This window comes from Populus alba, chromosome 10 (genome assembly GCF_005239225.2).
Source record: "Populus alba chromosome 10, ASM523922v2, whole genome shotgun sequence".
Classification (NCBI taxonomy): domain Eukaryota; kingdom Viridiplantae; phylum Streptophyta; class Magnoliopsida; order Malpighiales; family Salicaceae; genus Populus; species Populus alba.
This window is the reverse complement of record NC_133293.1, coordinates 10,910,777-10,926,592: the sequence shown is the minus strand read 5'-3', so window position 1 is coordinate 10,926,592 and position 15,816 is coordinate 10,910,777. Positions and strand designations below refer to the sequence as shown.

Below are 15,816 nucleotides of genomic sequence, written 5' to 3'. Positions count from 1 at the left end.
TGAAAAATACAATCCTTATTTGATAGATTTCATATGTAATTACATTACACATAGTTTAATGGAATAATAAAAAATATTTGATATCAATATTATTTATTTTATGATATAATAACAGTAGTTAAATCTATAATATTTAAATTAAAAATCATTAATCTATACACATATATATTAATTATTTTATGACCTCAATTTGAAAAGCATTTTTTTAACCAAACACATAAAACTATTTTTTGTTCAACCTCAATTTCAACCACCGTTGTAACCAAATATATATTTTTTCAAACCAACCTCAACTAAAGCGCTTTTTATAAAATAATTTTTTTAAAACAACAACCATAATATATATATATATATATCCTTGTTGAAAAAATATTCTGTCACCTACAGTGGTGATCTACACGTACAAGAAAAATGGACAGGAAACTAAACTCGCTGGATCCAATCCCTTGGCCCTGCTTCCAAATTTAACAATATCAAAATAGCATCTCGTATATAAACTCTTAGAAATCACTTATATTATTGTCCTTTTTGGGTTATATCAATTTTTTAATATATATATAAAAAAATGCAGGTGCTATTTATATAATTTTTAATAGTTAAATATTAAATGATGAAATAAAAGAAATCTTAATTAAAAACTTGACAAAAAAAACACACGAGTCAACAAATTAAACTCGTGATTCAAGTTATGAGACCAGAATAACTTTATAGAATGCAAACCATAATAAAATATAAATCTCAAATTTCATTCAATCCAATATCAAAATGATAAAATTAAAAAAATAACAAAAATCCCCAAGTCAAACAACCAAAAACGCAACTCGGATCATAAAACCATGATAACCTCGTATAAAATAAATAAATAAATAAAACTCATGAAGCCCGATTCCTGATAAAATTAACATTAAATGATTAAATTGATAAAAAATAAAATAAAAATAAGAAAAAATTACTCAAGTTAACACGGGTTAACCCGTCTAACTTAAGTAAGGAGATCAGGATAACTTAATAAAAAGCAAATTAAAAAAATATATAAATTTTAATTCTCAATTAACCAAAAGTTAAAAGATGAAATTAAAAAATATATATATTCAATTAAAAAAGGGACAGAAAAAAACATAGTCAACATTTCTAACCCGCAAAACTCAAGACCGGAGTCATGAAATCATTATAATCCTATAAAAAAAAATTAGTAATTATCAAGTTCAATTCTCAATTAATTTAGTGTTAAAAGATGAAATTGAGAAATTTTTTTAAAAAAAGATAAAAAATTATTCGAGTAAGTACAGCTAACTTGTAAAATTAGCGCCCCGGGCTATAAAACTAATCAATTATCAAATAAACTCAATGTTAAATGAAAATAATAATAAAAAATAAATTTGAAATTAAAATAAATAAATAAATAAAATCATCAAAATATTTGAAGACCAGGTGAAAAAAGTCTTGACATTGAAAAGTCTTAACATTCTACTGTTTATTGTACATGTTAACAACAATAATAATAAATATGATTGTTAAAAATACAATTACTAGTAATGTTATATTTGTATTTGTTGAAAATAAAATTCCGAGAATTTTAACAAGTTAGTTCATTGTTTTTCTCTCAAAATTTAATGATTGTTGAAAAAAATTATGAATACTTGCTGCTGTTTTTATGTTCAGCACATAACGAGAGGAGATTGAAAATCGTAAAAAAATCCTGAGAAAACGAGTTTATAATCCGACGTAAGAAGACGACTGAGAAGCTCTTTATGGATCAAAGATTCAAAATGGATTGGAGCCCGACTCTTATGTTGGCCGGAACTTGATAAACTCCGAACTTCTTGTCGGAGCCCTCGAGTTTTAAAGCACGATATCTAAAAAATATAAATTTTTATTTTTCTTATCAAATAACCTAAGCCCATAATTTCAGAATGAATAATAAATAAACGGACAACCTTCGTGCTGTTTTGAATTTCTGAAAGAGCGAAGCGTCTCAATGAGAAAATATGTCATTGCTGGTAAAAGTAAAACACAGGCCAGTAGACACTTGAGGGTCTAGCTCATTGGTCAACAGCAAAGATTGTCTTTGCGAAGGTCCTGGGTTCGATCCTCAAGAGTACCAGCCTGTCACCCCTGCGGTGTCTTACCTGCCTACTGGGCTTGCAGGATGTTCAGTGGGCCCGGGGAATAGTCGTGGTGCGCGTAAGCTGGCCCGGACACCCCGGGTTACAAAAAAAAAAAAAAAAAAAAAAACAGGCCAGTAGCAGTTGTGATTTAAAATATTTTTTATTAAAAAATATATTAAAATAAATTTTATTTTATTTTAAAAAATATTTTTAATATTAGCATATTGAAATAATCTAAAAATATAAAAAATTTAATTTTAAACAAAAAAAATCAAAATTATAAAAAACATGGTTTGCATCACGTTTCCAAACACAAACTGAGACTTGCTTCTTCTTTTCTACGTGTTTTACTATGATAATAGATTTGAAACTACTTAATTAATCAACATACATTATATCCCATTAATTTTTTTTCTTGAAATTTTAGTTAAAATATATAATTGTATATTTTTTTAAATCATAATCACAAAAATTATCAACATACAAAACACAATCCAAGTAATAAAATTGAACTAAGTCCATTTCTTCTTGTCTTATATGATTTCTTACATAGGTAGTGTTTAATATTGTGATAACAATTATTTTTTAATTATAATTTATTTTTAACATTAGAATATTAAAAAAAATTCAAAATCATAAAAAAAATTAAAAACATTTTTTTAATATCTATATCTATATATATATAATATTAACATATTAAAAATATAAAAAAATTAGTTTTTCTATTTGGACAGACAGCAATTTAAAAAATACTTTTAAAAAAAAAACTTACCGTGTTATAAAATGAAGTAGTAATATTTGGAGACATGCGAGATACACGGTAATTCAAATTCTCTACTCCTACTTGACACAAGAAACATTGGCATCTCAAATTATTTTCTCCAGAGAATTTCGAACATTTATGTACCAGACGTGCCTGGATAGCACATGATACCTCGTTTCTTTTTACAAGGAAACTAGAATTCATTGAAAACTGGGATATAAAAATCAATTGAGCCGTGAGTTTATTAATGGAACAAATTGATAATTCAAGCCGATGATGATGATATTAACTTATCTGAATAAAAAAATATTAACCTGTAAAAATTTAATTGAAAAAATAAAAGATAATTCATGGGTATATTTGAGTTTGTTTGGACCTTGATAATTTTATGTAAAATTTAAATAATAGTACATTCAACATAGACACCAGGGTTATTAAAAATGCATTTTTGGCACGATACTAAAAATATAATATAAACTCGAACTGTAAGAATAAATCATAAAATTATAATATCACAAGGTAACTTTTTTTTCTATACATATTTTAAGTACCTAACAATACATAGTTTAAATAAAAATCAATACATGGTTCAAATAACTTGAAAATACAATACATTTACTTATGTCCATGGATTTTCACTGGCTAACAATTAACAAACTCAAAATAAATAATTTGTTAATGTGTCATGTAAACTATAAATAATTTCATTGCCGTCATCTTCCTCGCTGTCCATCAAGCATTCATTAATAACATTATCATATAGAGGACCATTAGCGTTATTACTAGTACCAGCACCAAAATTGTAAATAATATTTAACTCAAAACTCTTTGAATTCCTTGGATTGACATTTATCTGAATCTCCAAATCATCTCTAGTATTGTGATTATCCATTTCAATAACATTAGAAATTTCTTCGTAACTTTTATCTTCTTTGTCATTTTTTTTTCGTGTTACATTATCAACGACACTAGACAAATCAAAGTTCGATGAAATATCATGTTCCCCCCTCAATTATCAAATCATCATTAGACAATATATCATCTAAAACCACACCACAATCATTAACTTGTCTTTTGACTTAGTTGTTATTTAATTTTATATTACACATTATAAAAACCAAGTTTTTTTTTTTTTGCAAACGATTTATTCATTTTGTACAAACTTAAATAAGTCATTCAAATCTATAACTTTTAGGATTCTTATCAAATATTTAAACATTAAAAATAATAACATAAAAAAACCCACCATCTCAAATGCATCATAGTCACGCTCACATCCAGATGAAGCGTGAGTCAAGTTTAGAACTCAAATTACAAATTCTTATAATTATGAACATTCATCCTCATAAAAATCTCATCACTAAGCTATAGTATTTGTGTTTTAAAAAATCTTTTGTTGTCTCGACGACTTCAATACCAAACAATCCTTTTATATATTTAAATGATACAAGTTACAAGTTAATTTTACACTTTTGATTGCACCAGACACCATCCTCAAAAATATCATTACAATCAAGGCAAAGCTCAGTTAAAAATATCTTTCTAGAAATATTCATATTAATACATAACAAAATGTGAAATAAACAATTAATAATATATATATATTTTTATAAAACCAAAAATTACTTGTATCATATAATTTTACAACTCAACTTCTAATTATAATAACCTTGATTGATAAAGCCTCAAATAATTTAAAATTTAAATAAATTTTTCTTATCTTTTTTTCATAGCAATATAATTGCTAATATCTAAAACAAATTCACTTTCAAGTTTAAAAGGATACGAGGACCATCACAATTAACAACACTCTTAACTTTTATCAAATCGACGCATTATAAATTCCTTTTTAAATATTATACTTTTAAACGAAAAAAAAAAAAAAAAAACTCCCCTCGTCCCTGAGAGAAAGAAATGCTTACACCTCATTAAAAAAAAAAGTTCCATAACTCACAGCTACCTGGAGCTGATCCCCATAATGATCCTTGTATGGTGAATTCACAGACAGGAAAAGGTCAATTTCTTACTGCCGTTTATTTTCATGTTTTAAAAATATTTTTTTAAAAATTAAATATTTTTAATTTTTTTTAGATATTTTAATATACTAATATAAAAATAATTTTTTTAAAATAAACAAATATTATTTTAATATTTTTAAAATAAAAATAATTTTAAAAAATAACATTTACCGGCTACCAAACATCCTTTTACAGCGTCACACAACTGTATTGGGATCTGCTTGACCTGGCCCTCCCATTTCCCGCGTCACCAAAATTCCTTCCCTCTTCTTCACCTCCTCCCTATTCCTTTCTTGCATCATATGACTCTCCAACGACCCATTCAATGCCCATTCCACAATGACCTCCACCACTACCATATCCAACAAACCAAACCAAACCCATTCAAACAAAAACAGAACAAGCCCCTCTCTCTCTCTCTCTGTCTCTCTCTGAATTTCCAATCTTGTTACAATTAAAACTTGGATTTCTCCGTCATGCCCCCTCCGTCTCTCATCATCTTGATTTCTCTTTTTTCTGTCCTCTCCCTCTCTTCCTCCCAACCTCCGCCTCTTCTCCGTAAGTAATAACAATCCCTTCACTTCTTTCACTCTCTCACACCTTTTTTTCAATCACTTTCTCTAATTTTTTTTTCTTTCATTTTTTTTCAGGCACTTTAATTGATTGCGGTGCTACTGTGTCGTCAACTATTAACGGTCTTCAATGGATCCCAGACACCGGCTACATCACCAGTGGGACCTCAAAGAACCTAACAATCCCAGTCCTCGATCGCACTCTCTCCACGGTCCGATCATTTCCTCTACAAAATAATCTCCACCGCAAATTCTGCTACGTGGTCAGTGTTTTCCGCGGAGCAAAATACATGATCAGGTCAACTTACTTCTACGGAGGAATCAACGGCAATGATCCGCTTCCTGTTTTCGATCAGATTGTTGATGGAACTCTCTGGAGCGTGGTGAATACCACAGGGGATTACAGTGACGGCATGGCGTCTTACTACGAAGGTGTTTTCTTGGCTCGAGGGAAGACTATGAGTTTCTGTATTGCTGCTAATTCGTACACGGAATCTGACCCGTTCATTTCGGCTTTGGAGTTCGTGATTTTGGGAAATTCCTTGTATAATTCGACTGATTTTAAACAGGTTGGGCTCAGCTTGGTTGCCAGGCACAGTTTCGGTCACAAGGAGGCTATCCGGTGAGTCATCGACACCTGCTATTGAATTGCGTGCTTATTGGCTTGTTTATGATTTCTATTTCTTTACATATGTTGAATAGTTGCTTTTTTTTTTTTCCAATTAGATATCCTGATGATCAATTCGACCGGGTTTGGGAGCCATTTGGAGAACCAGTAATTCCACCTAGCAAAAACGTGTCTGTTTCTGGTATCTGGAATCTTCCTCCTTCGAAGATATTCGAAACGGAATTTCCAATGGGCCGGTCAAGTCTTCGGGAACTGAGGTGGCCTCCTGTGCCACTTCATAATTCAATGTACTATATTGCTTTATACTTTGCAGACGATCATAATTCCTCTACAGGGGGATCGAGGATGATTGATGTAAGTATCAATGGTGTGCCGTATTATAAGAATTTGAGTGTGACGCCAGCTGGTGCTGTTGTCTTTGCTACGAAGTGGCCTCTTAGTGGTCCTACCACGGTTGCTTTGAGTCCAGCTACTGGTTCGAGCGTTGATCCATTGATTAATGGTGGAGAGGTGTTTGAAGTGATTGCACTCGGAGAAAGAACACTCACAAGAGATGGTATGGTTACTAAGGACCTGCCTTTTCTATTGGGGTAGTGTAATCAGTTTGTTTTCTTGTCCTAGTGGTGCTCAGTTAACACTTCAAGTTAGGTAGATTGGGGTTGGATGCTTTGAATTTGTCACTTGCGTTGATAGTACTGGTTATATAGAATTCTTATTTGTTGGTGCAGTGATAGCTCTGGAAGCACTGAAAAGCAGTCTCCAGAATGCTCCTCTTGATTGGAACGGTGATCCCTGTATGCCGCTTCAGTATTCATGGACTGGAATTACATGCTCTGAAGGCCCCCGGATTCGCGTGGTTACTTTGTAAGTTGGGTTTGGTCATGAGAGAGTGTTTCTCTGTCTACGCACTGCTCCTTAGTCCTTGACAAACAATTTATCTTTTGTTTTCTTCTTGTTTCCAGGAATCTGACAGGCATGGGTCTTTCAGGATCACTCCCACCAAGTATTGCCAGATTGACTGCATTGGGTGACATGTAGGTTATCAAAACTATAACCGTCAATTAGCAGAAATTGAACCGGGATTTCTAGATTGACGCTCTCTTGTTTTTAACAGCTGGCTTGGGAACAACACTTTATCAGGATCAATACCTGATTTGAGTTCACTAAAGATGCTGGAGACATTGTAAGATTATCCTCCCTTTTCCCTTCCCCTGTTATTTTTCTCTGTTCCGCCTAAAATAGGGCACTTGGTTGCAGTTTTTGGTTGAATATAACATAAATAAGACTTTACCTGACATTGTTTTCATTTTGGAAAGGCATCTGGAAGACAATCGATTCACTGGTGAGATCCCCTTGTCACTTGGAAACATCAAGGGTCTGCGAGAACTGTAAGTCTTTTTAGCTCAAGAGCATATGCAAGTCTCATCTTATCATGTTACATGTTGCTTTCATGGCTTGGCTTTTTATCCACTTATTTGCAGTCAATGCTGTTTACACCTTAGGAGTTTGTCCTTTAATGTGCTTTTGGTTGTTATGCTAAATAAATGGAACCCCAATCCAAGGGTCTATGATTTAAGTTTTTGGAAATCCTTTACCGTTCAATCATAGATCTAGAACTCGGTGCTATTGGAAATGTGGAACCATTCACTGAACAATTTAAAAATTGTGCTTTCATTGCCTTTCATTGCTGATTTAAGGGTATCTAGTCCAATGGCCTTTCATTGCTGTCACCACCCATTACGTGTTTACCAAGTCTTTCAACTTAAAAAGGTACATGGTAAAAAAATCTGGATGGTTAGCCATTTTATAGCTGGGTTGTTGACTTATTCTTCATTTTTGCTAGAAACCCAGACGTGTTTTAATTTATCTGCTGCTGATGAAATTAATGACAACACATTTGAAAGTTTCGTTGTAATGATTTTTTTGGTCATATGTAGTTTTTTTTATTCAATTGCTTATGTGGTAATTCTTTTTTTATTCTCGATTCATCTGACTTAGTTGCTTTTGTCTTTCAGATTCTTGCAGAACAATAATCTGACTGGTCAAATTCCAAATAATCTTCTGAAATCTGGGCTGAACCTTAGGTAGGTTTGAATGAACCGATGTTGATTTTTGATATCATTAGTTATTTACATGTAAAACCATTTGTCAAATAATAGTTTAAGCTAATTCATTTTTTATTTTTATTTTTTAATTAGGACGTCTGGAAACCAGTTCTTGGCCCCACCACCCTCTTGAGCAAAACACGGTATATATACCCAGTGCAAAAGCGGAAGACTGCATTTACTGAGAAGCCGATTTTAACCATTTGTTTAAATCTTGATTTATTATATTTAGAGATTTACAGCGTCTAGCTAGGCTTGGAAATTTTTCTAGAAGCTTTGTCATTGTCAGGTCCAGTTTCAGTCTTATCTGTTCTTACTTCAGTCGGTTGTCCATGCCAAGTCAATCTGATTGTTTTTTAACTCGGCACAGTTGGATTATGCTGTCAACCTGTACACGTAAACAACTGATCCAATAAAATTCATTCTTTGTTGTATACTTGTATCTTCTTTCTCTTCTTACCGTCCAGTTTGTGTAATTTGAAACACCTGGCCCCAATGTTCTTATAAAATGACGAGGTTTGATGGTTTGCTGTTAATGAACGTCTTATATCAATTACTTTCCCTCTGCAAATGACTCTGCAATCTCTTATTCTCAGGCTCTGCATCTTTGCAGGTGGCATGGCACCTCTCAAGTTCCTACCCGTAAGCAACTGAAATGTACTTAATTGTCTTCTAAGCAAAAACAAAGTGGAAGAAGATATTATTTTGTCCAAACCATAGGTTTTGTCGTCATTTTCATTATAATTCACCGTATCCATCATAATTAACAGTCCTCTGAACACAAAAGCAGGGGAACAAATTGAAGTTTGAAATGAAGTAAATGGACTGATAAAAGAGATGAACGTAAATACTGAACGATCCAACGGTTCTTACAAACTCGATCTACTTTTTGTTTCCCCTTCCAATCTTCACCTTTCTAGCCTCCCTTTCTTGAGGGGAAACAAAGGCGGCAATGCACTGCTCTTCACCGGTGTGCAAATTGGGACATTTATCATTGGCCTTATTCTGATACTGGCTGATCTTGTTCTCTCCAGTCCTTTCCTTATCCTCTTCACATGCTTCTCTCCATTTCCAGGACCGTGCTTCCCTTCTTCTTTAGTAACAATGTCTGCAAGGGCCGAGCTAGAAGTAGATGATGTCGAAGAGGAAGATGAAGAGGGGGACAAAGAAGAAGCACGTTGCTTCTTTAGCCGTAGCAGCTCTTTCCACAGAACAGTGCACTTTGGTGGCCTTGGAGATGGATCATCATCAACAAACCAAACCCTTGGCTCTTCCTTGCTCATCTCCTGCCCTTCCCCTACCTCAGCTTCTTTAGTTTTGAGGCTAATTTTGTTGAGTTTCTCAGAATGCTGCATTTGCCAGAAGGGAAGTAATCGCCCTTCGAAAAAAAGCTCATCTGCTGTTAGCATGGTCTGACTACTCATTTTGCTTGAAAGGAACTCAAATTCTGCATTTCTAGCTTTTTCTCGCTCTGCTTCTCTATCTTTCTCAGCCTGTGGGTTCGGACTAATTGGAATGAAGTTCTTGTCATGAAGGAAATCAGCAGAGAAAGAACTTCGGGGGCTTGAAGGTTCAATGGATCTAGATGTTGCTTGAACAGTTTCTAGGGAGATCATTTTCTGCGTCTAGAACGAGAAAAACGAGGAAGTTTGTGGAGTTGACCGTAGAGAGGTGTGGATGAAGAGGTGCATGGAATTTGTGATAAATAAAGGGAAGGAGGTGCCTGCTTTATAGTGTCGAGTAACTTTTTGATCTCCTTTGTTTTATTATGTGAGTAGTCTGGACGGACAGATTATAAGGTGTTGTTTAGAATATGGGTAGCAGCATTTGGACACCCTGGGAGGAACTAAAGACAAGGTTTTTATTGCTAGGATAATAATTTTGCATACGATTCGGAACTCTTTGTACAGTCTTGTTTTTAAAAAAATCCATGGAAAGGAAGAAAGAAAGAAGGAAAAAACTGGACGGGTATTCTAGTCCTTTCAATTTTCTAGGTCAATCTCTAGCCATGTGAGGGCTGGATCAAAGATAACAGCCTGAGATGCATTTCAATGACCAAGATACCCTCTGAAAGAGCTTGGCTTATGCAGGTATGATGTGTTATTTACTGAACCAGGGATGGGTTTCTGCTTTCATTGGAAAGGGTAGATATCATATCTATCTGCATGCCAATTCTTGAAAGGCTTCCACGTAAGCTTTGGACAGCTCTGATGAATTTCAGACAGCTAATAAACACAGGAGTAATCTTTTAGGTGTTATACATGTTCTGTGATTTGATTATTCACAAACACATTATTTCAGGCAGTCTGTGGCCCTCCTCTGTTCTATTATCGAGGAGAGACAATAATGTCGAAAGCTTTAACAGATCGAACAAACAACCAAAAGATCCTAAAGTAAGATAATTATTCTGTCCCTGTCTCCCTCCTCCTCTTTTAGCAACTCCACAGCAGGACGTAAAACTTGTCTAATCTTTATTAGACGAGCGACATATCCACAGAGTCTCTCAATAGTCTAGTTTCCATGCATTAAATCAAAGCTTTATCCACTGTCATGTCTTCACATGTTCCCTTACTTTGTCACGAGGTTCCATCAAACATGTTAAGGTGGTTTACTAGACATGCATTCGGATCTGATGTCATGAACGGAGAAGCTTGAGATGCCTAAGCAATATGGAAGTGGTGTTGCACTGGGCAGAGTAAGCTGTTAATTAAGCATGGATTTAGTCTGTTTAACGCAAATATATGGCTTAGTAACTTCTGTTTTTCCATGCAGCCAAGAAAGAGAAAGAACAAAATCAAGATTATGAAACTTTTGGAACAGCATAAGAGCTTGATATTGCAACTAAGCCAAACTGGGGTCTGTGGACATTGAAGAGTAGCTTAGCTGTTCTCTCCTCTTACTCTTTTGGCCAGACATAATGAGAGCTACGTTACTGTTGCAATTGCAGACAAGAGTACTACTGGCTTGAGACAGGGTACTTGATAGTAAATACTTTTGGGAAAGGGGGCCACAAATTATATGATATCTTGACAAATACCCATTTTAATAATAATAATATAAAAAAGAAAACTCGCTGATACTTTGCACCATTCTAATAGGATGGAAGAGATTATTGACCCACGAAAGACTCAAGGCAAAGCAATGTGGCTTAACTGTTCTTGAAGCGGGGGACCATTGTCAGTTTGTATTAAATTAAGCATGGATTTAGTCTGTTTAACGCAAATATTAGCTGTTAATTACAACATCTTGATTTTAGATACCATAATAATAACTCAGCCAGGAAGGGTATAATGGCTGTTAGAGACGAGTGAGAGAGAGAGAGAGATGGCCTGCTAGTTTTGACTCTGACCAAGCATGTGTTGACCGATGAGTTGAGGAAGGCCACTCATTGCTAGGTAGTAGGTAGGCGCTGCCAGGCAGTGAATTTTGGTTGGTGAAAGTCGCCTGCTTGGCTTCTAAAAAATAATTCAAATAGCGACTTTACTAAAATAAATTTCTTGATGGGAAGGTGAGGCATTTGCTTCAATGTCAAGCACAAAAATAGACATTTCAAGGGCGACTCTTTATTCTACACGCAGCAACCAAGACGTGATTCCAAGTAGAGCCACTGCTGTATCTGGCAGGCAAGAGTAGACTTGTCCTTTGTTGGGCATTCTTTTTTTGCAGCTATTACACAGAGTTTTGTGTGTATATATATATATATTTGAATAACACTACTCATTTACTCTATCTTAATTGAAAAAAAAAAGACCTAAAATTTATAACAGCTGACCCTTATGCGACAAACTGCAACCAATATTTTCTTCCGTATCTACGATGAATCAATTTTGTAGGATAGTTAAATTAATCATATTTTAAGTTTGTTTTAATAATTATAAATTTGATTTTTTTTTCAAAGCTATTAAATTTTTTTATAATTGTTAATAATAATAATAATAATAATAACAAAGTTGAAAATAAAATAAAATTAGGGCCAGCCGGTTATGTTCCTTCGTTAATCCTCTCGCTACCCTCACCGAAAATATAAAAAGAAAGGACTGGTATGACAGGCCCCAACCCTTTGCCTTCCTCCATTTAGCCTAACTTTAGGGCTTGGGCTATGGCCCAGGCCTGTCTTAACAACGGTGCACGTGACCTTTTCCATATTATCCATTCCATCGTTTCGTTCCCTAACCTCTTCCTGAGGCTGTTCGGAACGCCCGGGAGTTTCATTAGATTTATTTTTTTAAAAAATAAAAAATATTATTTTAATATATTTTAAAATAAAAAACTTTAAAGGACAGTCATTACCGAGTTTCATGTATATTAACCAAAAAATATTGTTTTAAAGGACACCGAAAACGAGAATCACCTCCGTGATTAAGGAGGGGTATTGGGAATGGTATAACGCTATTTATTATCCTTCGAATCCAGAAGGAAAGAAACAACGGAGTAGTATTGACCTCCCAGCTCTAGGGCTCTATGCCGGGGAGCCAGCACTGCAACGTGGAAGAGAGTGATTCATCAATTGAAAGGCTCTTTGCTGCTGGGACACGTTCCTTCCCTTGTCTTGAAGGGGTGATTCAGAAGTTGGGGCAGGAGATTTTCTGGGCCTGTCTTCTTGTTAGATTTTGGGCAGTTATCACCTGACACTGGGGCAGAGACCCTTGAGCCAGGCACGTCTTCAAGCACTCCACTCAATAAAACCTCACAGATACGATGTAGGCCCAGGAAAACTCAACAGAAAAATAGAAAATCCACTTTCAAATTATCAAAACGACACCGGTAAAGCTGAGATCTAACTGGAACCGAACAGTCACAAAAACAATCCATATAACCAAATAAAATTCACACAAATCTTTAGATTTGAACACAAGTGGAAATGTGTGTATGAGTAATGTATTCATTTCATTATATTAAAAAAAATATACTTTGTTTAGTATCTCTAATTGTTATGATATGTATTGCCGTATTATAGTTATTTTATTATATTTGATTTTTTTATTTAAATTACAAATTATAATTTTTCAAAACTCGATAGGGGTAATTTTTCTGATAAAAGTTTGTTTCACTAATCTTTTTAATAAGACACGTCTTTCGTTAATAGTCTTAATTTATTAAATAAGATCATTTGCCTATATAATATGTAATATATTAAAATTATATAAACCTGTCATTTTAGGAGTTTTCTATCTCCCAATTAAAAGATTTTCTTTTCTTAAACGACAAAAGATTTTTTACTCTTCTAGAAAAAGAAAAAGAAATACTAACATGCATGAAGTGTGCAACAATTCTCATAATATAAGATTACATCGTGTGCTAACAACATCCAATAAATTATTAACGATAATTTTTCAAACATAAACATAAACATGGATAATTATTATATGTAATCTCACTAGAAAATCTATCGACTAATAAGTAATATATATAAATAAAAATGAAGATAATCATGTCCAAGTTCTTGCATATCTTTTCGTTTATTTTTGGTATCTCAAGTTAAGAATGGAGTATCATTGTACAAATTAAAATGTTTAAATTATACATATTTTCATCATAATTTTGTTAGAGATGAACTAGGTTGAATATTACTTCATCCGACTAGCTATGAAATTGTGTCTCGTAATTTTTATTTATTTATATCTATATTTATAAAATTAGGTTTAATTATCTTTATAACTTATGTAAGACCATTTTACATGTGAAATTAAATTTAATTTTATACGTGATTTGAGTTCAATTTGATAACTTATTATATTTTTTATATTTGAAATAATTAAATTAAATTATATTATTTTGAATACATGTAGAAATGAATTAAATTAATAATCTTGATTATTTTGCCTTTAAAATTATTATTTTTTTGTTACAAAAAATCTTTTTTTTTTTACAAGGTTCTTTATATTTACCACTTTTTAAGTACTATAATTGTAATATTTTTACCACCTTTTGAAAAGAGAAAAAAAAATCCCCTAATGTTTGTTAAATACGAGTGTGAGATGCATACTGTAATTACTTTTGATGGTCTTTGACAAACCAAAAGAAAGTGAAGATGAATGGATATCTATAAAAGAAACTGAGATTTGGGATCTAAGAGAAGAAGTGAAAACCTACTTGGATTTTGAATTACAATAATCTATCACCACATTTAAAGCAATGCTTCGCATTTTGCGCTCAATTTCCAGAAGATGACGAGGTGACGAGGCAGCAGTTCATTGGTTATGTCAAATTAATGGCTTTATCTCTTTCAGGAAGGAAATGCATTTGCACGTTCCGGGTCTTGGGATATTCAATGAACTCGCGGGAAAGTCATCCATGCAAGAGGTCCAGGACGATGGATGTGGCAACATGACATGATCTTGCACAATTCATTACAGTGCAATAATTTATTTTTAGTTATTTTTTAGCAATTAAATTCCATTTAAATCAATACCCTTCAAAGATTCAAAAACTAAAGAATTGAGTCAACTCTTAAAAGAGGTACACGCAGGCTGTTAAGGAGCGGAAGACACAATGCTACCCTTGGAGGGAAAGTGCCGCTAACTCCATTGATAGATCGAATATTGCCATGAAAGCATACAAACCCACCTCTAAATCAGCCGAGATTAACTCACACGGAGGCTGTAACAGCTCACTTCTCTTCACCGCCACGTCACTTTAAAATACTGGGTCTTTTTAAGTAGTTTATCACCAAGATTGATGGAAGGGTAAAACGGATGAAGCTATGAAAGAAACTCGAAACGGATGATGGAGGTGAATCGAGACAATACATGAATCTTAAGGAGAAATTCAGTGCGCAACAATTCACGATGCTAATCAGGTTTCAATATTTAAAATGTGTTTATTTTAGTTTTTATGGTTGAGATTGTGATTGGGTACAATTTATTGATGTACAAAACTCAATTATAAAATACTAATTTTATTGATTTTTATAGTTTTTTTAATGAATCCCATACCCAAACCTCAATTTACACCTCTAATACAGACACACGAATCCACGAAGGTGAGCAGGAAATATTGCTGGTCTCCTGCTAAACACCTCTGGCTGGATTTCAATTAAGCGCTCGAATGCCATCATCCATGCTGTTCATAATGCTTAATTAATTGATTTGGTCACTGTTGATTGCCTTATCATTGCTCTCAACAGGCTGAGAACGACGAAGTATTCTCCTCCTGCCTGTCCCATTGATAGGTGTGCTTGATGATCTAATTCACTGAAAAAGCCATGTTCGATAGAGTTTCCATTGCAAGGCAAGCTAGAGATCCAAAAACTACAGCAATCATGATGTTGCTGCTCCTCAAAAACCAAAGACAAAAGCATTATATACATCATGGCTGCTTCTACGCCTGTTTATTTTATCCTGGGCTTCTGCGCGCGCGTGTTGTGATATTCTGTAATTTGTATTGCATTCACTCACCCTTTCTAGACCTGTACAGTTGGACGACAACATCACAGACCCCGTTTTGAATTCTGAAATAAAGTGAAGCCGCCTCTGTTTATATAGCGAGCGAGCGCGAGAGAGAGAGAGAGAGAGAGAGAGGCCCGCCTATGATACGCTCTTTATCGTTGTGTATAGATTTTGAATTTTTATATTAGCGTATTAAAATTATAAAAAAATATTAATTTAATATTTTTCCAAATA

General features: G+C 33.7%; 2 protein-coding genes across 2 annotated transcripts; one reads left to right on the top strand and one right to left on the bottom strand.

The window, feature by feature from the left end:
- Positions 1-5,147: 5,147 nt before the first annotated feature.
- On the top strand, positions 5,148-8,628 carry LOC118046550 (leucine-rich repeat receptor-like serine/threonine-protein kinase At2g14510). Its single transcript, XM_035055501.2, has 9 exons — positions 5,148-5,447; positions 5,540-6,083; positions 6,188-6,645; positions 6,818-6,953; positions 7,052-7,123; positions 7,204-7,272; positions 7,406-7,477; positions 8,105-8,173; positions 8,288-8,628. Exons 1-9 carry the CDS (start codon positions 5,366-5,368, stop codon positions 8,325-8,327), a joined length of 1,542 nt encoding a protein of 513 aa, XP_034911392.1. The 5' UTR covers positions 5,148-5,365; the 3' UTR covers positions 8,328-8,628.
- A 278-nt stretch (positions 8,629-8,906) lies between these two features.
- On the bottom strand, positions 8,907-10,054 carry LOC118046551 (uncharacterized). Its single transcript, XM_035055502.2, has one exon. The coding sequence runs from the start codon at positions 9,808-9,810 to the stop codon at positions 9,103-9,105; it is 708 nt and encodes a 235-aa protein (XP_034911393.1). The 5' UTR covers positions 9,811-10,054; the 3' UTR covers positions 8,907-9,102.
- Positions 10,055-15,816: the final 5,762 nt, after the last annotated feature.